General features: G+C 37.8%; 1 protein-coding gene across 6 annotated transcripts in view; it reads right to left on the bottom strand.

Annotated features, from left to right (window-relative positions):
• RIC1 (RIC1 homolog, RAB6A GEF complex partner 1) overlaps positions 1-25,438 on the bottom strand; it is a 143,527-nt gene that overhangs the window by 88,743 nt on the left and 29,346 nt on the right. For 4 of the 6 annotated variants that reach the window (XM_032307520.1, XM_032307522.1, XM_032307523.1 and 1 more), the window contains exon 2: positions 20,851-20,958. In XM_032307520.1, coding sequence (XP_032163411.1) covers positions 20,851-20,958 — 108 coding nt within the window. Of the gene's footprint in view, positions 1-20,850; positions 20,959-25,438 lie in introns of those variants that run through there. The other 2 variants (XM_032307525.1, XM_032307524.1) reach the window with 2 other exon arrangements.

Here is a 25,438-nt window from a genome sequence, read left to right as displayed (position 1 = left end):
CTACCAAATATTTAAGAAAGAAATACCAAATTGACACAAACTCTTCTAGAAAACCAAAGAGGAAAGGACACTTCCTATGTCATTTTATGAGTTCAGCATTACCCTCAAACCAAAACCAGAGACATAAGAAAAACTACAGAGCAGCATCTCTTATTAACATAGATGTAAAACTTCTAAACAAAATTTCAGCACATAAAATTTAACAATATATTATCAGGAAAATACATCATAAGTAAAAGGGGTTTATTCAGAAATGCAGGGTTGGTTTAACATTAAAAAAGATCAATAAAGTGTTATTTCACATTAATAAACCAAAAAAGAAAAACCATATGATAGTCTCAATAAATTCAGAAAAAGAATTAAACTTCCTATAAAGCATTCCTAATTAAAAACTGTCAGCAAATTAGCAAGAAAGGAAAAACTTCCACGACCTGATGAAGGGGATCTGCATAACACCTAGAACATCCTCATCCTTAATAGTGAAACATCGAATGCTTTTCTTCTGCTCAACATTGTACTGGACAAAATAACTGGTAAAGTCAGGCATGAAAAAGAAATAAAAGGTATCTAAGTTAGGAAGGAAAAATGAAAACTCTCCTTTGCCATTGTTATCTATTCAGAAAATCTGATGCACCCTACAAAACTGTACCAGAGTGAGTTTAGCATTGACTGTGATACACAAGATCAATACAGAAAAATCCAGTGCATTTCTACATACATAAAGAACAACCAGAAAATTAACATGTTGTGTTCAACAGGATCAAAAATAGCAACTACTTAGGAAGAAATCTAGCAAAAGATATGAAGTAGCTGTACACTGATAATAAAACACTTAAGTTAAAAATATCTAAATAAATCAAGAGATTTCTCTTGTTATAGGTCAAAAGGTTCAATAATGCTAACACGGTAACTCTCCCCAAACAGATCCACAGATTCAATGCAATCTCAATCAAAATCTCAGCAGGCACTTTCCCCAAAACTGACAAGGTTAGGGCACCTGAATGGCTCCGTCAGTTAAGTGTCCAACCCCTGGTTTCACTCAGGTCATGATCTCAGGGTCCTGGGATTAAGCCCTGTGTCAGGCCCCATGCTCAGCGCATAGCCTGATTGTCCCTGTTCCTCTGCTCGTCCCTCTACTCTCCCTCCCTCTCTGGAATGAATAAAATCTTAAAAACAAACAAAAAAACCCCCTTGTTTAAAGAAACCAACAAGGTTATTCTAAAATTCATATGGAAATAAAGCATCCTACAACAGTGAAAGGAATTTTGAAAACAAAGTATTTGGAAAACTAACACTATGATTTCAAATTACAAAGCTAATCAAAATGATGCTGTATTAACAAAGACAGGCAAATAAACACATCATAAAAGCAATTATAGACAAAAACATAGATATATGTGAACAACTGCTTTTGACAAAGATGCAAAGAAATTTAGTGTAGAGGCTATAACCTTTTAAACAAATAGAACTTGGATCCATACCTTGCAACATGTACAACATTACCTCAAAATATATCACAGACCTAAATATAAAAACCTAACCTAAACAGTAAAATCTCTACAAGATGGGCAGCTTAGTTGGTTAAGTGAGTCAATTTCAGCTTAGGTCATATCTCAGGGTCATGGGACCAAGCCCCACTTCGGGCCTTGTACTCAGCGTGACTCTGCTTGGTATTCTCTCTCTCCCTCTGCCCCTCCCTGCACTGTCCCTCTCTAAAAATAAATAAATCCTAAAAATATATATATGTGTATGTGGGTTTATATGTATATGTATATACATATACACACACATATATATTACACATCTATAAAAGGATATAAAAATATGAAGCATAAAATTAAAAAATCAATGAACTGAACTTCATCAAAATTAATCATTCAAAAAACAATGCTAGGAGAATGAAAAGACAAGACACCCTATTAAGAGAAATTTTTTATAAAAAAAAAAGAGAAATTTTTTATAAAAAAAAAAGAGAAATTTTTTATAAAGTACGTATGTAATACAGGACTTATACCCAAAACAGATTAAGAACTCTAGGACTCTGACAATAAGAAAGCAAAGAATCCAATCAATAAAATGAGCAAATGATCTCAACACATGTTTTACCACAAAAGACATACAAGGGAAATAAACAAAAAGATGTTCAAAGTCATTTTTCTTTAGAGAAATAAAAATTAACTCTATAATGAGATACAACTATACACCCATTAGAACAGCTAAAATTAAAAAGTCCTACCGTACTATATGTTGGCAAAGGGGAAGGAGAGATCTCACGCGCTGCCACAAAGAACACAAAATGACACGGCTACTTCAGAAAAAAGCTTGGCACTTCCTTCGAAAGTAAACATCCACTTATCTCATGATTCAGTGATTTCACTCTTGGGTACTAACAGACCATAAAAGGAAATATATGTCCACATAAATATTTGCATGTATGTAAATGCTCATAAGCGGTTTGCTTGGAACAGCCAAAAACTGAAAACTCAAAGCCCAGCAAGAGATGAAAGGTGAAACCAGTTGCAGTAAGTCAGTAAGACAGAATACTAATCTGTAGTGACAGAAAGGAAATGAGTGGTTGAAGGGAGGTGGGTCACGGGGGGGGGGGGGGGGCGCGGATTTAAAGGAACAAGGAAACTATCTTGATTGTAGTCATGGTTTCAAATGTTATCCACTTGTACACTTAAAACATGTATTTACTGTATAAACTATACCTCAATATAGCCGATCTGGAAAAAAGAAATGAAAGTGATGGTACTTATAGCAGCATCTTTTGCTCTCTCCCGCTGATTGTCAGACGAGGACTGAAACCACTTGGATCATTAAGCACCAGGGGACTACAGGTGAGACCAGGAGAACTTGACCAAACCCAAAGCAAGTCACAGAATACGAGTAAACAAATGGTTGCTTTAAACCAAGATTTGAGATAATGGTTCAATAAATAGTACATATGAATAATAATAATCCTACCGAACAGCAGAATTTAAAGAAAGACTAAGAACATCAAGTTATGGAAATGAAAACAAAATTCAGAGAGATTCAGGAGAACTGCACAGTAATCACTTCTAAAACATTCTAAAAATGAAAGGGAAAAAAAGAGATGAATAGGGACTGTGTGCAGGCCTGGGCTCCTCCGCACCTTGCTCTATCCCACTCTGTCAGAAGACTTGCTTTCAGCTGTGATTTGGGGACTCAATACATTCACATGCTGGGAGAGAGGGAAAAAAAATGCAACAACACAACAGGAACTCTGAATTAAACTGTCTTTCCCTTATTCACAAGTAAGTTACATTCTGATTCATGTTACACTCACTTTCAAGTTGCTATCCTTCCATTTAGCTAGGTGTGAGGGGAACAGTCAAGGTTGCAGGAGAAAATAGACTTGGAAGGGCAGGTTGGGGCCAGAACCCAGGAGGTCCCGAGAACCAGGCTACGTGTTTGGAACACACTTTGAATGCAGCAGAAAGCCACTGAAAGGTTTGAAAATAAAAGTAAGAGCTCTGATTTAGAAATCGGTGTACATGATTAAGATGCACTCTGAGTGGAGAAAAAAAGAGCTAAAAGTTCTTAGCTGTAGGCAACCTAGGTAAGATATAAAAAGACCCGCACTGAGGCTATGGCAGTGAGAAGAACGGAAGAGCAGAGCAGCAAACTGGAGACAGGACTCAGCCCCACACCGGCGATCGGATGCGAGTGCACAATCAAAGGACTCCAGTGTTTTTTCCTGCTATAAAACACTGGGAACATATGCCTAAAGATGCTGGACTACTATGTGTCAGAGTCCAAAAATGAGACAGTAATTAAAAGTCACTTTAACGCTCCCTGTGCCTGGCCATCTACTATCTAAAATTGAGGAAAATTTTAGGGATAATTATAGCTTGGAATCATGTCTACAAAAATGATATTTTATTTCTGAAATTCAGAGAAAACACTCTCCCCAAAAACATACATACCAATTCTTAAAATGGTAAAAGATTTTCTCTCCCACACCCCATTAAAAAACAGTGAGATTTCTTTTTAAGGTACCAGTTGATAAGGAAGTGACTATGGTTCTGTTGGTGATACAGAAATTGAATTTTGTATTAACTGACAAGTGAGAGTACACAGTGACAATACTTGAGTGGGGAAGGTCAGACAATAAGGAAAGTACCCAGTGTGGCTGCTCTGGCCCTGACTTAATTTGCAGAGTTACATGGTCATGCAACTGTGTATCCTTCCTTACACATTCTATCAATAACATTTTGTGAAAGCAAGTTTCAAAGTACCTTGTAGGTTCAGCTTCATTCCGTAAGAGCTAGTAGGAATAAATAACCAGGCTAATAGTGAAAGGCAGTAAAGCAGAATTAAGACTTTGGACCTCTAGAACAAGGCTGCATGGCTTAGAATTCCATTATCAGACATATGCTCTTAGGTACACGGTATCTCTGTGATCTTGGGCATGTTACTTAACCTTTCTTAGCTCAACTATATGATGGGCAAAAATAATCTACTTTAGAAAACTGTTATGAAGAATTAATTTTAATACACATAAGGCATTTAAATAGAGCCTAGAACATACTAGACACCCCCAAAATTTGCTACCATAACTCTGAATCTTCAGTAGTTAATTTGTAATCAACGTATTTCACGTAAGAGGCTAAGAAAATGTGTAATACATTTGAGGAGAAGGACCATCAAAATCAGTAAAGCTTCAGAATCCAATCAAAGTTTGGTTACCTGGAAAGTTCACTTACCCGATACCCATTCCATGGTTGTATACAATTAACTTTTTTATTTTCATTCATTCTAGAGAGAGCACAGAGGGAGAGGAAAAGAATCTCAAACAGGCTCTCCGTTGAGCCTGGAGCCTGAGGCAGGGGCTCAATCCCACAACCCCAAGATCACGACCCGAGCTAAAGTCAAGAGTCAGACACTTAACTGACTGACTAAGTCACCCATGTGCCCCAAATATTATTTCCAAATTCACCTTGATAGATTATCTTTTAGTACAAATGGTTATTTACAAAGAAGAGTGCCTGTCTTACTGAACAGATTACAAAAATATCAGTGGCCTTTCTACCATATGATTGATGAGAAGTTCTCCATCTGTTTTAGCCTACATTACATTGTAAGAAATGAAAATTAAGGGGCACCTGGGTGGCCCAGTGTGGAGCCTGCCTGAGATTCTCTCTCTCTCTCTGTCCCTCTTCCCCCCAGCTCACTCACCTTTCTCTCTTTAAAAAGGAGGAGGAGGAGGAGGAGGAGGAGGAGGAGGAGGAGGAGAAGAAGAAAAGAAAATTTAAAATAATCTCTTTGGAAAGTTAAAAATAATCTCTTTTGTAGACAGAGGCAAACAAAAAGTTAGACAATAGAAATGGCTTACTTTAAGTTAACTTCTGGATCCTGTTAAGACAGACTGAGCCCACATTCTTAATCACTCTTCCTCCTCTCAGAGTACAGTTGCCAAAGTGTGTGCTGGATGAGTCTGGAGGTAACCAGGTCACCAAGATCTCTTGAGTTCTTGTGGGAGAGAATACATGCTAAGGGACTAGGCAGAGGGAAGCCTTTGCTATTCTTTACTCCTTGAGGCACTCAGCAAAGATCTGGGATTTCAAAGTTCTCTAAGGAACGTAAAATGCAGAATCCCATGGTTACTCCCCCCAAGGCTGAATGTGACTGATCCTGGAAGTGGACACAGGCTGTCCACATAACCCTGATGACTTCAGGAGGCTTAGGGTAGAGGCCGCAATGGGGAACTGAACCACTGCCACCCCTCCTGGTCTGAAAAAGCCATTAGCTTCCCCCCACCCACCCCGCCTACACACACATACCACCAGACAGTAGAGGAGACTAATAATAACCCTTGAGAGAGAACAAGACTTTAGGAGCTTGTCTACCTCTGCAAGCTGTCATTTTAGCCAACATCTGGGGGTCTGCACTGTCAGAGAGACCCACGTGAAAGCCTGACCCCTATGGGTGACTGATGGAACACAAGAAAGTTAAGTACCATTTATACTGGAAGCTCTGTTAACAAATGAAACAGCTGAAATAATATATGGATCCTACTAATGGGCCACACAAATGAGAAGAATGGAAGCAAACTATGGAGAAAAAATTGAGGGTTCTCAGGCGGTACTATGAGAACATAAACAAGACTTTTCAGAACTAAACATTTCCTACTAGGAAAATCAGACAAATACAAAGAATAAATGATAAAGAATAATCCTTTATGGGAGCCAAAGATTTTACTCCTGAAGATCAAAGAGAAACAATTACATGACAATTACAAAACAAAGAGAAAAAATCACCACTGGAAATAAGACACATGAAGAACAAACTCAAATTGATTAGAGAATAAGAGAAGAAAACTCTCTCACTACATCTGAGATTCAAGTTTAATAGGAAGGTGGAGGGGAGGGGGACAGAAGGAGACAGTGTAATAGGAAAGGATATGTATCTATAGATAATAAGCAAAAACAACTGAATTTTAATCAAAAAGAGAAAAATTATACAGAGAAAAAGATGTTGCGGTTGCCTACCAAGGAGGGAGAAAAGATTATCACTAGACTTCTCACCAATAACACTAGAAACTGGAAGATATTGGAACAATACCTTATGACCAGAAAAAAAGAATCTCAAATCTAAGAATCCTACAGCTAGACAGAATATCCTTTACTGTGGTTAAAGAATGGAATGCTCAGATAGTATTTACTTAATTTATGTATGAATGCCTACCATATGCAGAAAACACTCTTGGAACCTGGAGCTACAGTGAAAAGAACATCAAACTAACATGGAATATTCTAGGTTAAAAAAATGGATAAACACAGGCAATCTGCAGAAACAAAACTGCAAAGAGCTAATTCATACATCAAGAGATGGTGAAACCTCACCAGCAATGAAACAAATAGAATTAAAATGACAAGACCGTTTTTCATCCGTCTTAGACATAAAAGCAGGAAAACAGGAATCTTATGAAAACTTAGGAATAACTCTGGAGCGGATGTAATTTTGCTGAAAAATAACTCGGCAACATTAATTAAGAAAAATAAAGATGTATCCTTTGACTACTACTACTACATAGGGAAAATTGCCCTAAAGAAATAAATGTACCAACACAAAAAGGATATATGTATAATAATGTTTATTATATCACTGCTTGTAGTTGCCAAAAGTCCATCAAAAAAAGAAGAGTGAATAAGAAACTTCCACACTGTGAAATATTATACAAATTATAAAATTATTAAGTTAGAAGTGTATATGCTAACATGGAAGAACAGTCATAATATACTAAGTGGAAAAAAAATCAAATTACAGAGTAATGTGTAAATCAAGATCCCAATTTCGTGTAAATTATGAAAAATCTTATACCTATTCATCAACTTTAAAATCCACTCCTCTGTAAGTTACGATGGTATGCAGTCCAAATCAAGTTACAGAAAAATGTTGAAGTGAGACAATGTTCATGATACAGTATGTCAAAAAAGCAGATTACAAAACTATATGATTGCTTTTCATAAAGAATGTTTTAGATAATCCTCTATATGTGGGACTTAGATTTATCAAATATGCTCCCCATTAATAAGTGACATTAGCACTTACAGTAACATCACTTTGTATTTAAAGATAAATAGACTTCAACAGTTTTCATATTCTAATTGCTATTAAATAAGTATCTCCAAATATTCATAAAAAGATATATGGATATAAATAAAAATTAACGATTATCTGTGACTGTTGGAATGATTGGTGATTTTTTTCTTGTGTTTCTCAGGTTTTCTTCATCAAACATGTATTAACATTATAACTTAAAAATTAAAACTTTAGGGATGCCTGGATGGTTCAGTTGGTTAAGTGTCCGCCTTCAGCTCAGGTCATGATCCCAGGGTCCTGCATTGGGCTCCCTGCTCAGTGGGGAGCCTGCTTTTCCCTCTGCCTGCCACTCCCCCTGCTTGGGCACACCTGCTCTCTCTCTCTCTCTCTCCACACAAATTAATTTTTTTTAATAATTTAAAATTTAAAAATAAAAATTAAAACTTCCAAAAAATCCAATTCTTAAAACTATAAAACTCCTAGAAGATAACAGAAAATCTAGGTGACCTTCGGTTTAGATACAACACCAAACGTTTAGATATAACACCAAAGGCATGATACCAAAGAAAGAAGAGATAAACTGGACTTCATTTAAAGTTAAAAATGTGTGCTCTACCAAAATCAGTCAAAAGAATACAAAGACAAGCCACGAAGTGGAAGAAAGTACTTAACAAAGACATACGTGAGAATGGACGGGTATCCAAAATAAAGAACTCAGAAAGTTCAAGAAAACGAAAACTACTCAATTAAAAACTAGGCCAAACACCTTCACAGACACATCAAAATGCACAGATGGCAGATAAGCGTTTTATGAAAAGATGCTCCACATCATAAAGTTAATCAGGAAAAAGCAAATTTAAGGAATGAAATATCACCATATGCCTATCACAACAGCCCAAATCCAAAACATTAACAACACCAAATACTGTTAAAGATGTGGAACAACAGGGACTCTCACTCATTGCAGACAGGAGTACAAAATGGTAAGGCTACCACACAGGCCAGTTTGGCAGTACCTTTCAAAACTACACATAGTCTTACCATACAAACCAGCAAACACACTTCTTGGTATTTACCCAAAGGCGTTGAAAATGTGTATCCACACAAAAACCTGCAAGTAGATGTTTACAGCTGCTTTATTCATAACTGCCAAAATTTGGATGCAACCAAGATGTTCTTCAGTAAGTGAATGGATAAAAACACTGCGGTGTACCCAAACAAGAATATATACGGTGCTAAAAAGAAATGAGCTACCACGCCATGAAGACATAGAGGAGCCTTAAATGCATATTGCCAAGTGAAAGAAGCCAATCTGAAAAGGCTACACACTGTATGATTCCAAACACAGGACATTTGGGAAAAGGCAAAATTAGGAAAAGAATGAGAAAGATCAGTACCTGCAAAGGTTACAGAAAAAGGGATCACAGGTAGAGCAGAGGATTTTTCAAGCAGTGAAACTACTCTGATATACACTGGTGGGCATGTCATTATATTTGTCCAAACCCACAGAATGTACAACACCAAAAGTGCACCATAATGGATACTAGGGACTCCAGGTGATAATGGTGTGTGGAAGCAGGTTCCTCACTCTGGTGGGGGATGTGGATAATGGGGGGGGGGGGGTGCTGGGGGAGGAGATACCAGGAAAATCTCTATGCCTTCCCCTCAGTTTTGCTGTGAACCTAAAAATACTCTAAAAAATAAAGTTTATTCTTCATAAACTCCACTTAACGATCTTTTATGTATTTAAAAATTCATGAGCTAAAACAAATTCATGTCTTAAATTATACAAATAGAGATGATAAATCACTTGGACCAGGTCAGCATTTTCTCAGTATATTTAATATAAGCTGCAAGTTAAAATTACATTCATTGTAACATCTCCACAATGTTGTAGATAAAGACTCTAAACAGGAGCGCCTGGGTGGTTCAGTCAGTCGAGCATGCAACTCTTGATCTTGCGGTTGTGAGTTCGAGCCCCACACTGGGTGCAGAGATTACTTAAAAATAAAATCTTAAGGGAAAAAAAAAAGACTATAAACAATAACTATGCCAAATAAAAAATGGATTCTCGATAGCCAAAAAAATAGAGGGCTTTATCTTTTCTTCTGTATATGCATTTTATCTCTACAAATTGAAGGAAGGAATAATTTCTTCTACTTCTTTGTTTTCTTAATATTTAGTACAGTGTAAAAGGTTGATAAATTAATGTGAAATTATTTCTGCTCTAAAAAGAAAGCCAACAAGACTAATTTTCTCTTTACTAGGACATAGGGACTGTCTCTAGTTACCTGTTCCTGGCCGACGGGTAATGAGGGCAGAGGGAACAGTGGCCATAGTGTAAGAGCTCTGTAAGGATGATGTCTGGGGGTAGAGGTTATGTATTGTTTGGTGTGCATATCAAAAGCGCACTAATAGGTGAGTCTTTTACTATCTCTAGAAATTGCCTGGCCTTGGGAAAGGCTATCCCTCCAGGGCCCACAAGGCCTCAAGATATCAAAGCATAATATATATAGAAAAACAAAAGAGAATAATACAGAGAGAAAACAAGTTCTCATAAATTTTACCTTTAAAAAAATCTAAATATAATGGTAATGAAAACAGAGCACAAATTTTCTTTGTAATACAAATCCACTAAAAAGAATGAAATTCTTTTTATAGGGATAAAATTCTTGCTTAACTGGGGTTTAAAGTCAGTGCTCCCCCTCATCAAAACTGACTGTAAAGTTTCTTCTATTAATTACTGGACTAGAATGAGAGCTTACATATTCTATTCAAAGTTTTTTTCTCATAAGTAGTGCCAAATACTGATACGAATCCCTGAGCAAATGATTTTAACTTAATATAGCCATCAACTGGTAGGTAAGTATGCAAGTCTACTATATTCTTCTCCTGATGTTTGCTTTTTAACATGACATTACGTGGTAGATTAATCACTTCCAAATGAAGGCTGAGTGAAAACACTACTCATTTGCACAATTAAATGGATTATGAAATATGGACATCTTCTTTCCAATTGCATCAAGTTCTGAAATATGCTATTGGAACTGGGTACAAGCTCAGAAAATATATCTACTGCTAATTTTTGTTGGAAATACATACCTTAGTTTTTAATTTTTGACAGCAGGGGAAATAAAAAAGCAGCCTGACGTTTCCTATGATTCAAACAATAGTAGTTGTCACCAAAATGACTTGATGTATAAATATAAATCTCAGATGTGAATCTCACATATAAGCACTGACTTGTAGTTCTGACTGAATTCAGGTGGAAGCATTACCAAGTTTGCAGCAAAAGTTACCTGCCAGATTAGTCAGTGTCTGGTGAGTAAGTGAGTGTCTGATGAGTGGTTCCTCTCAAAAAATTTCAAAATCAGCCCCAATGTCTAAAAAAAAAAAAATCACAATAAATCTTTACCTCTGATTGCTAAGTCATCAAACATCCATGGAACTGGGCAGGTCAGGATCTCCAGCTTCCATTTTTAGCAACTTAAAATGGCCATGGGCATTCAACACCTCCATGTGGACTAGCTGTGTAAGCTGTCCAACTAAGCCTTTTTCTGATCTGCATGTATTTTTGTCACTATCAGTTAAAACACACCTTAGTGGACTCTACTTCAGGTTGTACTGATTAGTGTTTTCTCGACTTCTTTAAAATCTTTTCACCTGAAGTTCTCCCATACGGGTTATTCACAGGGAGTAATTCTCAGTCATTTCACACTCTACACTGACTATTCAAATAAAATGAGCAGTACTGTAACATTTCTCAATGCATTAAAAACCAGCTAAACTTACTGTGGTTGTACCTTCATTTTCATTTTTTATTTTTATGAAGATATTCTTCAAATATTCTAATTTTTCTATTAATTTCAGTGAGCTGGGAATACTGCAATAAATTTTAAAATACCCTAGAGGGCTTACTGGAAAAAAAATACCTTAGAGGGAATGAACAGTAGATTAGAGGAGGCAGAAGAACCCATAAGTGACCTGGAGTCCAGAATAATGGAAAGCAACACAGCTGAGCAGCAAAAAGTAAAAGAACAATAAAAAGTGAAAATCTGTAAAGGGAAACCAGCAACATCATCAAGCATATTAGCGTGCAATTTATAAGGATCCCAGAAAGAGTAGAGAGAGAAAAAGGGGCAGAAAATTTATCTAAATAAGTAATAGCTGAAAATCTCTCTGGTTTTTCAGCAGAAATTGCTGGCTAGAAGAGAGTGGCATGATATAAGTCCTGAAAAGAATAAAATGTGGAACTGCGAGTATCTACCCAGAAAGGTTATTATTCAGAACAGGACAGAGTTTCCCAAACAAACAAAAGTTACAGAGGTTAATCACCATTAAGTCAGCTTCACAAGAAATATTAAAGAGAATTTTTTGAGTGAAAAGGCAATAATCAGCAGTAAGAAAATTATGAAATTCCACAGGTAAATATAAACATAGATTAATCACTTAAAAAAAAAAAACCTGTGCAGCAATTAAAGCACAAAATCAGTAGTATCAATTATACCCATAAAATTCAGTCATGGAATATACAAAATAAAATGGTATGAAGTATGTAATCATATAAAACATGCACAGAAGTAAAAATTCAGTGCTTTTAGAATGGGTTCAAACTTAACTGTCATCTGCATAAGATGCTATATATGAACCTAATGGTAACCACAAATCAAAAACCTGTAACAGACACACAAAAAGTGAATGAAGGGGTGCCTGAGTGGCTCAGTTGGCTAAGTGGCAGCCTTCGGCTCAGGTCATGATCCCAGGGTCCTGGGATCCAACCCCACATTGGGCTCTCTGCTCAGCGGGGAGCCTGCTTCTCCCTCTCCCTCTATCCACTACTCTGCCTACTTCTGCTCTCTCTGTGTCAAATAAATAAATAAAATCTTTTTTTAAAAAAGTGAATGGAATAAAAGCATATTGCTAAAGGACATCCAACCACAAGATACGAGAGCAAGGGAAAAACAGACAATTACAAAAACAACCATTAAACAAGTAACAAATGCCATTAAGTACATATCTAATGATAATTACCTTAAATGTAAATGGATTAATGTTCTAGTCAAAAGATATTGGTTGACTGAATGGATAAAAAAGTAAGGGCCATCTTTATGCTGCCTAACACTTACTTCAGACCTAAAGACACATGCATATTCAAAGGGAAGGGATGGAAAACATTTACATGCAAAGATAAATGAAAAGAAAGCTGAAGAACCGATACTTATATCCAAAAAAAAAAAAGAATTTAGAATTTAAGACTGTAACAAGAAACAAAGGACACTACAAAATGATACAGGAACAATCCAACAGGAGCATGAAACAATTTTAACTATTTATGCACTCAATGTGCGAGCTCCAAAATACATAAATCAACTAGCAGCAGACATAAAGAAAGAAATCAACAGTAATATAGTAACAGCAGAAGACTTTAACACCCCACTTGCATCAACAGACAGGTCAACCAGACAAGTGAACAAGGAAACAATGGCTCTGAATAACACACTGGACCATATGGACCTAAAAAAATACTCAGGATGTTCTATCCAAAACCAATAGATTACACATTATTTTCATACACATGTGGTATACCTCCCCAAAACAGATTACACATTAGGGCACAAAACAAATCTCAATAAATTTTTAAAAAGACTGAAATCATATCATGCATCTTTTCTGAACATAAGGGAATGGAACTAGAAATCAATCACAAGTAAAAATCTGGAAAGAACACAAAACAAGGAGAATAAAGAACATGTTACTATACATTGAATGGGTCAATGAAGAAATCAAACAAGAAATGAAAACCTACATGGAAACAAGGAAAACTGAAGATAAAGAGCCTAAAATCTTTGGGATGTGGCAAAATTCTAAGAGGAAAGATTATAGCAACACAACCCTACCTCAAAAAACAAGAAAATCCTTCAACTAACCTTAAAGGTAGAGAGAGGAAAAGAACAAAGAAAGCCCAAAGCCAGTAGAAGAAAATAAATAATAAAGACTAGAGCAAAAATACATACACAGACCCCCCACATGCACACACACCTGTACAATAGGTCAAAGAAACCAGGAGCCGGTTCACTGAAAAGATAAAATTGGTAAACCTTTAGCCAGACTCATCAAAACACTCATCAAAACAAGAGAGAGAGAACTCAAGTAACTAATATCAGATGAAGGAGGAGAATTAACAACAGACACCACAGAAATACAAAGGATTTCAGGAGAATATTATAAAAAATTACAGGCCCACAAAGTGAATGACCTAGAAGAAATGGATACATACCTAGAAATATATTAATCTTCAAAATGAAAGCAGGACAAAATAGAAGATTTGAACAGATCAATTACCAGCAAAGAAACTGAACCAGTAATTAAAAAACTCCCAGCAAACAAAAGTCCATAAAGCTTCTCTGGTAAACTCTACCGAACAGTTAGAGTTAATACCTATTCTTTTCAAACTATTCCCCCCCAAACAGAAGAGAAACAAAAGCTTCCCAAGTACTCTATGAGGCCAGCATTACCCAAATTTATTCCATGAGGCCAGCATTACCCTAATACAAAAACCAGACAAAGATATTACAAAGAAAGAAAATTAAAAACCACTATCTCTGATGAACACAGGTGAAAAATCCACAACAAAGTATTGGCAAACAGAATACAACAGTACATTAAAAAAAAAAAAAAAAAAAAAAAAACACCACAATCAAGTGGGATTTATTCCAGGGAAGTAAAGGTAGTTCAGTAAGCTCAAAATCAACATGATACATCACATTAACAAGACAAAGGATAAAAGTCATATGATCATTTCAACAGATGCAGAGAAAGCATCTGACAAAATCAACACTTTCATCTAGGATAAAAACTCTCATCAAAGAAATTTTAGAGTAAAAATACCTCAACATAATAAGACAAAAATGTCCGTTCTCACCATTTTTATTCAACATAGTAGTCAAAGATCTAGCCACACCAATTAGACCAAAAAGAAAAGAAAAAAATCAAATTAGTAAGGTAAAACTTTCACTATTCGCAGATAACATGATACTACATATAGAAAATCCTCAAGACTGCACCTACCAAAGTACTACTAGAACTGATAAACGAATTCAGTAAAGTCATGATACTAAATTAATATATAGAAATTTTGTTCGTTTCTGGGGCGCCTGGGTGGCTCAGTGGGTTAAAGCCTCTGCCTTCGGCCCAGGTCATGATCCCAGCACCCTGGGATCGAGCCCCCCATCAGGCTCTCTGCTCAGTGCAGAGCCTGCTTCTCTCTCTCTCTCTGCCTGCCTATCTGCTACTTGTGTTCTCTGTCAAATAAATAAATAAAATCTTAAAAAAAAAAAAAGAAATTTTGTTCGTTTCTATAATTAATAATGAAGTAGCAGAAAAAGAAATGTAGAAAATAATCCCATTTACAATTACACTAAAAAGAATAAAATACCTAAGAATAAAATTAACTGAGGTAAGACTTAAGACTCTGAAAACTATAAAACACCGATGAAAGAAACCGAAGGTGACACAAACAAATGGAAAGATATTCCATGCTCATAGTGGAAGAACCAATATTGTTAAAATGTCCATGCTACCTAAAGCAATCTACAGATTTAATGCAGTATTTATCAAAATATTAACAACTTTTTTTCACAGAGCTAGGAAAAAAAAAAGGCACAATTTGTATGAAACTGCAAAAGAACCCAAATAGCCAAAGCAACCTTGAAAAAGAGGAACAAAGCTGTAGGTAATCACAATTCCAGACTACAACATATACAATGAAGCTGTCGTAATCAAAATAGCATGGTACTGGCACAAAGACACATAGATCAATATAACAGAATAAAGAGCCCAGAAATAAACCAACAATTACATGGTCAATTCACTTTTTAAAAAGAAGGTAAGAACATACAATAGAGAAAAGACAGTCTCTCTTCAGCAAATAATGCTGGGAAAACTGGACAGTGACGTTCAAAAGAATGAAACTGAACCACCTTCTTACACCACACGCAAAACTAAACCCAGAAAGGATTACAGACCTAAATGTGAGACCTGATCATAAAATCCCTAGAGGAAAACACAGGCAGTAATTCAGTTGAGTTTGGCTAAAGAATCATTTCTCTAGATTGTCTCCTCTGACAAGGCAAACAAAAGCAAACAAACTATAGAGACGAAACCAAAATACAAAGCTTTTTGCACAGGGTAGGAAACTAGCAAAACACAAAAGTCACCTACTAAATGGGATAAGGTATTTGCAGATGATGTATCTGATAAGGGATTAGTACCCAAAATATATAAACTTACACAACTCAACAACCAAAAAACCCTCAAATAATCCAATTAAAAATGGGCAGAGGACCTGCACAGACGTTATTTCCCAAGAAGACATACAGATGGCCAACAGGCACATGACAAGATGGTCAACATCACTCATCATCAGGAAAATGCAAATCAAAACCACAAGGAGATATCACCTTATTACTGTCAGAATAGCTAGAACCAAAAACACAAGAGCTCCTACCTCTGAAGTCATTTTATGAACAGTCATGTGCCACCTGAGCCTCCAACAGACAAAACAAACAAACAAAAACACAAGAAGTAACTGTTAGTGAAGACATAGAGAAAAGGAACCATCATGCACTTCTGGTGGGAATGCAAATTGTTGCAACTACTGTGGAAAGTAATATGGAAGCTCCTTAAAAAATTAAAAATAGAAATCCCATCTGTTCCAATAATTCCACTATTGGGTATTTACCCAAAGAATATGAAAATATTTGGTAAATACCCAAATATTCTTTGGGTAAATATCACTTACTTGAAAAAATATACGCACCCCCATGTTTACTGAAGCATTATTTATAACAGACAAATTACGAAACAACCCAAGAATCCATCCCCAGATGAAAGGAAAAAGAAGTGAGGTACATATATATGCAATGGAATATTACTCAGCCATAAAAATGACTGAAATCTTGCCATCAACAACGACATGGATGGACCTGGACAGTAGAACGCTAAGAAAGTTAGAAAAAGACACCATACCATATGTTTTGCACTCATTTGTAGAATTTAAGAAACAAGAGGAAAAAAAAACCAGACTCTAAAATACAAGAGAGAACAAACTGGTGACTGCTGCAGAAGAGTTGTGTGGGGAGGATGGGTGAAATATATAAAGGGAATTAAAAGTACACTTAACTTTTTTTTTTCCCCCAAAGATTTTATTTATTTGACAGACAGAAATCACAAGTAGGCAGAGAGGCAGGCAGAGAGAAGGGGAAGCAGGCTCCCTGCTGAGCAGACAGCCTGATGTTGGACTCAATCCCAGGATGCTGACCTGAGCTGAAGGCAGAGGCCTATTAACCCACTGAGCCACCAGGCATCCCAAGAGTACACTTATCTTGATGAGCACTGAGAAATGTACAGAACTGCTGAATAATTTTTTTAACCTGAAAATAATTAACACTGTATATTAATTACACTCCAAATTAAAAAACAAATTTAATAAAATTCATAATTTTCAGATGTCAAAAATATTTCCCTTTGACTTTTTCTTAATAATTTAAATATGCTGAACTATTTTTAATTCATTATCCTTACAAAAACAGGCAGGAGTGTAGACTGGTAGGTAGCTGGAAGTCTGCAGAACTGAGGAACTCCTCTATATTTTGATAATGTGGACCATTTTCTGATGATTAACCTGGTCAGCACTATATAGCATAGACTAAAAAAAGGACAGAAAGCAGAGAGGTAAGTTAACGTAGAAGTTAAGAAGACAGGCATACCTCTGAGATGCTGTGGCTTCAGTTCCAGAACAAGTCAGTAAAGTGAATTTCATAATAAACAAATCAGGAATTCCAGCGCATATACAAGTTATATTTATACTATACTGTTGATTTTTCGGTATGCAAGAGCATTATGTTTAAAAATACAACGTAATTGGGGTGCCCGGGTGGCTCAGTGGGTTAAAGCCTCTGCCTTCGGCTCAGGTCATGATCCCAGGGTCCTGGGATTGAGCCCCGCTCTGGTCTCTGCTCGACGGAGAGCCTGCTTCTCCCTCTCTCTCTGCCTGCCTCTCTGCCTACTTGTGGTCTCTGTCTGTCAAATAAATAAATAAAATCTTTAAAAATAATGAAAATAAAAATAAAAATACAACGTAATACCTTAATTAAAAAATACCTGATTGCTAGCAAAACGCTATCATCTGAGCTTTCTGCAACTCAAAATCTTTTTGCCAGTCATGGCTGCTGACTGAACAGGGTGGCAGTTGCTGAAGGTCAGGGTGGCTGAGGCCACTTCTTCAAACAACAATGAAGTTTGCTGCATCGACTGACTCTACCCTTCATGAAACTTTCTGGGCAGCCTGCAAAGCTGTCTGATAGCTTTTACCCACAAAACTTTCACAATTGTGGGGTCAAACAAACCTCCCAAACCCACGTGCTGCTCTACGCACTAAGCGGATGCGATATTCTAAACCCTCTGTTGTCATTTCAACAGTCTTCGCGGCACCTTCCCCGGGAGCAGATCCCACCTCCACAAACCACTTTCTCTGCTCGCTCGTCAGCAGCAGCTCTTCATCCATTCACGCTGTATCCGGACTCGGCAGCGGGTCCGTCCCGTCCTCCGGCTCCACTTCTGACTCTGGCTCTCTTGCTACCTCCACCACTCCTGCAGTGACCTCTTCCTCTGAAGTCCTGAGCCCCTCAAAGTCCTCCATGAACACTGGAATCTACTTCTTCCAAATTCCTGATAACGCGGATATGATGATCGCTCCCCATGAATCATGAATGCTCTCCAGGGCATCTAGGACGGTGAATCCTTCCCAGAAGGTTTTCAACTGACCTTGCCCAGATCCATCCGAGGAATCGCTACGTACAGCAGGTAGAGTCCTGCGAAAGGTACTCCTTAAGGAAGAAGACTTGAGTAAGAAATAAAACAGAGACAAAGACTCTTAAGTACAGAGAGCCAACCGGTGGTTGCCAGAGGGGCAGGCAGAGGGGGTTGCCAGAAGGGGAGGGGGATGGGGGAGCGATGCGGGGGACCAAGAGCACACTTATCCTGATGGGCGCCGAGTAACCACTGCTGAATCATTATACTGCACCCCTGCGCACCTGAAACTAGGAGACCACTCTGTTATACTCCAATAAAAAATGAACATAATTAATTAAAAAAATTTAAAAAGACTCATTTCCAGTTGAAACGACTCCTTGATCCACGGGCTGCGGAACAGTTGCTGTGTTAGCAGACATGAAAACAACGTAAATCTCGCTGTCCGACTCCATCAGAACTCTGGGGCCATCAGGTGCACAGTCGCTAAGTGATGATAACGTGAAAGGAATCTTTTTTCTTTTTTTCCTTAGGCGGGTCTCAACAATGGGCTAAACATGCAGTACACCATGCTGTGAACAGGTGTCCTGTCCTCTAGGTTCTGCTGCTCCATTCACAGAGCACAGGCACAGGAGACTTGCCATAATGCCTAAGGGCCTAGGACTGGAGACGTGATAAATCAGCACCTGCCAAACGTTAAAAGTCACCTGTCGCACAGGCCCCGACCAGACGATCAGCCTGTCCGTGGAAGCTGTCAAGGCAGCACTGACTCCTCCTGTCTAGCCGGGAAAGTCCTCGATGGCACCTTCTTCCCGTGGGAGGCTCTTGCGTCCACCCTGAAAATCTGCTGGTCAGCGCGGCCGCCTTCGGGAACGATCTCGATCTTCCGGATCACCCGGATCTCCTGGTCACTTGCTGCAGCTCCCACGGCAGCCCGTGCTGCTTCGCCTTGCGCTTTCGGGTCCCGGACGCGGCCTCCTTCCTGAAACCTCAAGCCCGGATCTCTGCTCGTGTCAGGCTTCGCTCCTGCAGCTTCCTGCCCTCTCTCTGCCTGCACGGAACCGGAGGGAGTCCGGGCCTTCCGCTTTGGCTGAGGAGAATGTCGTGGCTGGCTGGACCTCTTCTCCACTAAACGTTCTCTGTAGCAGCAATAAAGCTGTTTCACTTTCCTATCGTTCGTGTGTTCACTGAGGTAGGACTTTCAATTTCCTTCAGGAGCTTTTCCTTCGATTCACAACTTGGCTAACCGGCATCAGAGGCCTCAGCTTTCAACATGCCTCCCTCACCAAGCTTTGGTCACGTCTAGCCTTCGGGGGACAGCGAGAGGCACGCAGCTTCTCCTTCCAGTTCAACACTTACAGGCCATTGTGGGGTTATTAACTGACCTGATTTCAATATAATTGTTTTTTAGGAGACTGGGAGACCCACGGAGAAAGACAGGGAAACAGTGGATCAGTAGAACAGTAGAACAGTCACAACACACACCGTCACAGGATTCATCGATTAAATTTGCTATCTTTGTGGGCACTGTTTGTGGCACGCTAAAACAATTTCAATAGTAACATCAAAGATCACGGATCGCAAATGACTATAACAATTATAACAATAATGAAGTCTTGAAATATTGGGAGAATTACCAAAATTACCAAACCTTCAATTTATAAAATATGCAGTAACGTCAATGCACAATAAAGCAAAGCATACTAGAAGTTATGCCTTTACAGTAAATGGAATCTAAATACCTAATTTAATCCCTTCTTTCCAATACACACCAGCTGTATAACTTTGAATAAAACTTATTTCCTCAGCTTTTAATATAACTTCATATATTATGAAAGACAACGGTATGGATTTCAGGTGTCAATTTAAAATTTAAATGCAATGATCCACATGTAGTGATTATAATAGTACTTACATACTAGGTGCTCAATAAAAATTAATATCTATTACTGCTATTCAAATTAGGTGATGACAGTCCAAAAAATGACAGTGACAAAACACAGATGGAAAAGGTAAAATTGACCAGATCCAAGCACATTAATGGAACAGAGAAGAAATGCAGAAATAGATCCAAAGGGATATGAAAATTTAATGTGACAAGAAATATAACTACTACCATTTTTGTGAGACATCCTTAAGGACTGCCTTAAAACATAAATTTGGAAGCATCCCCATGAGAACAGAGGTGAAAGCTTTATGATTTTGGATTAGACTTCAAGGACAAAACAGGAAAATGAAAAGAATAAAGAGAAAAGGATACAGGGCACTATTTTGGGGATGGGAAGAAACAGAAGAATCACAAAAAGATATAATTAAGAATAGCAATAGAAGAATCGTACAGCAATTCCTATCATGAGAGATAAATGCTAATGGGTGGGAAAGACTGAAATGAAGTCAGCTAAAATAATCAAGTTCAGATGCAATGTTACGATTTCACAAGAAAACACTATTAAAATTTAAAACTCTACTTACTGACACAGCTATCATGGTACTATCTGGCCTCCATTCAGCTTGTTTATAGGATCCGAACTGAGAAGATGATTTTTCAGGTTCCTTGTAGGTTACAATTAACACACTAGGCTGGAAGAAAAGAGATTTTATTAGTATCCCATAAAATATATACAAAACAAATTTAAAATAATTTATCATGGAGTACTCTGAAAATCTTTTAATAATTCTAAATGTGTATAAAAGATAACAACAGAAGCCATGAGCCCTAATTAGCCCAACAAATCAACTAAAAAGAACCAAAAGGAAAAATGATCTGAAAAGAACTGTATCTACTAAAGTTATTAAATTGATAGTAAGTAACTTTCAAAAACAGAAACAGGCAAGATGGGTTCTCTAGTGAATTCTACCCAACATTTAGGAAGAAATTATACAAATTCTCCACAATCTATTCCAGAAAACAGAAGCAGAGAGACTACTTCCTAACTCTTTCTGAGGTCAGCATCAGTCAAAAACTAAAACCAGACAAAAAATTACAAGAATATAAAACAGCAGACCAATATCTCTCATAAATATAGCTGTAAAAATTCTCAACAAAATATTAGCAAATCTAATGCAACAATGTTAAAAAGAATTAAATACTACAACCAAGTGGAATTACTCCAGGTATGTAAGGCTGGATCAAAATGCAAAAATTAATGTAATCCATTACACATCAACAGGCTGAAGAAGAAAAACCACATGATCACACCAATACACAAAGAAAAAGAACTTAACAAAATTCAGTACCCATTCATGATCAAAACTCTTGATAAGCTAAGACTAAGGGGAACTTCTTTTTTTTTTTTTTTTTTTTTTTTTTTTTTAAAGATTTTATTTATTCCTTTGACAGAGACAGATCAGAAGTAGGCAGAGAGGAAGGCAGAGAGAGGAGGAAGCAGGCTCCCTGCCAAGCAGAGAGCCCGATGCGGGACTCGATCCCAGGACCCTGAGATCATGACCTGAGCTGAAGGCAGAGGCTTTAAACCACTGAGCCACCCAGGCGCCCCTAAGGGGAACTTCTTCAATCTGACAAAGAATACCTACAACGAACCTGTAACTAACAATATACTCACTGTTAAGAAACTAGAAGCTTTTCTGCTAAACTCAAGAACAAGGTAAAGACACTCCCTCTCACCACTCCTTTTCAAAATCACACTGGAAGTCCTTGCTAATGTACTAAGAAAATAAAATAAAAGGTAACAGATTGGGAAGAAGTACAACTTTGTTTGTTTATATATAACACAACTGCCTACATAGTAATCCAAAGGAACCACCAACAAAATAACATGGTGATAACAATTATTAGTAAGGTTACAGGATGTGATGGTCATACAAAAATCAATTGTTGGGGCATCTGGGTGGCTCAGTGGGTTGAGCCTCTGCCTTCAGCTCAGGTCAGGATCTCAGGGTCCTGGGATCAAGCCCTGCATCAGGCTCTCTGCTCAGCTGCGGGCCTGCTTCCCCCACCCCTCTCTCTTGCCTGCCTCTCTGCCTAATTGTGATCTCTCTGTCAAATAAATAAATAAAATCTTTAAAGAAAAAAAAAACTGCTTATTTAACAGCAATGAACAAGCAGAAGTTGAAATTAAAAACACAACAGCATTTGTATTAGCAATCCAAAATATATTTAGGCATACATCTAATTAAATATGTAAAAGATCTATATAAGGAAAACTACAAAACTCTGATGAACAATTTAAAATGAACTACATAAAGGGAGGGATATTCCAAGTTCATGGACAGGAAGATCCAATATTGTCATGATGCTAGTTCTTAGAACTAGCACTACAGACTCAACACAATCCAAATCAAAATCACAGCAAATTATTTAAGAGACAGCAACAGGATGACTCTATAAAGTTTATATGGAGAGGCAAAAGACCCAGAATGGCCAACTCAATATTGAAGGAGAAGAACTAAGTTGAAGAACTTGATGCTACTTCAAGACTTATAAAGACACAGTAATGAAGGCAATGTGGTATTGGCCAAAGAACAGAAAACAGATCAACAGAACAGAGAGCCCAGAAATAGACCCACAAAAAAAACCAGTCAAGTGATCTCCAACAAAAGAGCAAAGGTAATACAATGGAGAACACGTAGTGTTTTCATCAAATGGTGCTGAAACAACTGGACATCCACTTTCTGGTAGTATGAGAAGTTCCAGAGGGTCACCTTGCACTTTCCCTGCCACTGTCCCAGAAGCAGCCATTTTTCCAGAGACCTCTGTTTCATTTTTATTAGAGAATCGTATTTAAAAAAGATCTGCGAGCAGCTGGGTGGCTCAGTTGGTTAAGCGGCTCCCTTTGTCTCAAGTCATGACCCCCGAGTCCTAGGATCGAGTCTCGCACCGGGGTCCCTGCTCAACCAGGAACCTGTTCTCCCACTATCTGCCGCCCCCCCCCTCGCTTATGCACTCCCTGTCAAATAAATAAAGTATTTTTAAAAATAATGAAAAACAAGATCTGGAAACAAGATGAATATTGCTAGTGGGGTGTCACTGCTTCTAGGTCCTCTCAGCAAATACAGTAGGAAAACATACAAACTTATACTAAACCATATATAACATATTATCTCTACATTTCTTTCCACGTATACATATGTACATATTTACACACAGAAACAATGGAGGATAATCAAGCACAATGTGGCTTGTTCTAGTCTTTGTCCCTTAATTGTAACTTTTCTTTGTTACCATTTCATACAATTAATTTAGCTCTTTGTTCAACTCTACTATTTGCACAAACTAGTTTGGAACTGCTAAGTATATTCCTATAGCAGACAAATTTACCAACTAGAATACAGTTTTTACGCTACCCTCTTTTACATTAGCATTTGTAAAGTGTTACATAGGTCATTCCCTTAAAACCTTTCTTTAATCTCTAAAAGCAAAATTCAAAAGTTTCTAAGAAGCTAGCAATAACCCCAATACATTAAAATTGCTAGAAATCGGTTGTCTGTACTTCAAATATCAACTAAAAATTAAAAATCAGTATCTTGGCAGGAGTGACATCAGCAAGATGGGAGAGTAGGAAGCTCTGGTCTCTTCTCCCCGCCAACAAATACATCAATTCAGGAACAATTCACAGAAAAACTCCCTTTGGTGAGAAATCCAGAATCTAATATCTGAAAGGTACCTGAAGGCTGGATGAACACAAAATCAGACTCACCAAAGCTGCTAGGGAGATATGGGACACCCTTCTGCCAGAAGCCCCACCCCCAACACAGGATAAAACCCTCCACCTCCAGCTTCTACTTGGGAAGGAGAAAAACCCGCAAATCCAATGCCCCAATTTTCTGGGGGCTGCCCAAAGGGAGGGAAGAGGGTCTCCTGCTTTTCATGAGGCATTGATAAGACCTGGCTAATCTAGCCACCAGGGAGATTGTGACAGCAGAAATAGAATTTGGGTAGCAATTCCCATAGCCCCTCCCCTGACTCAGCACAGAGCTAGTGGATGGGGGTGGGGAGAACAGCTGCCACCTTCTCCACAGGGAGAGACTGGATGGAGCATAGAACAATCCACCTTTTCTGAAGGACACCTCAGGAATGGCTTTAGTTCACTTGTTACAGTGCATTGAGGGGATTCAGCATACCTTAGACACTTGGGAGACACAGGAAAAAAAAGAAGAAGAAGAAGAGGAGGAGGAGGAGTGTTGGACTAGCATGAAGGGTTGAGAGGTCACCAGAATCTCTGGCCAGACTGACAGCGGGACAGGGAGGTGTCTTCTAAAATATTAGACCAGTCCATGAAGAGTGGGGCTGTAACTGTTCTGTCTAATGCACAGACACCAAAAGTCAGTCAAGGAAGATGAAGAAATAGGACAATGTGTTCCAAACCAAGGAAAGAAGATTAATCTCCAAAAACAGACCCAAATGAAACACAGCTATAAGATTTACCAGAAAGATAATTCAAAATAACCATCATAAAAATGCTGCAGTTGAAAGAACAATGGATGAACAAAGTGAGAATTTCAACAAAAAGAAAGGAAGTATACAATAATAACAAACAGAAATCATAAAGCTGAAGAATATAACTTTAATAAGAAATTTAATAGAGAAGTTCAACAGAAGACTAGATCAAGCAGAAGAAAGGATCAGGGAACTCTAAGAAAGGTCACTGGAAATCATTCAATCACAAGACCAGTAAGAAAAAAATGAAAAAGAATACAGAAAGCTTAAGGAACCTATGGGACAGACACCAAAAAAGCAGACCAATGTATGCGCAGCAGGAAAAGATAAAGAGTAATGACCTGAACCCTTATTCAAAAAAATAATGTCTGAAAAATTCCCAAAACTGGGGGAGGAAAAGGACATACAGATCCAAGAAGCCCAGAAAAACCTGAAAAAGAGAAATTCAAAGAAATACACACTGAGAAAAATTATAATCAAACTGTCAAAAGTAAAAGCAGTGAGTATTTTGAAAGCACAAGGAAAAGGCAACTTGTCATGTAAAAAGGAACCTCATAATACAAGAAGTGGGTTTCTCAGCAGAAACCTTAAAAGCCAGAAGGGTGTGGGATAAAGAGCTGAAAGAAAAAAAGCTGCCAACTAAGAAGAGTATATCCAGTAACA

This window comes from Mustela erminea, chromosome 12 (assembly GCF_009829155.1).
Source record: "Mustela erminea isolate mMusErm1 chromosome 12, mMusErm1.Pri, whole genome shotgun sequence".
Classification (NCBI taxonomy): Eukaryota; Metazoa; Chordata; class Mammalia; order Carnivora; family Mustelidae; genus Mustela; species Mustela erminea.
Note: the sequence above shows the minus strand (reverse complement) of the source record. Positions and strands in the feature narration are given on the sequence as shown.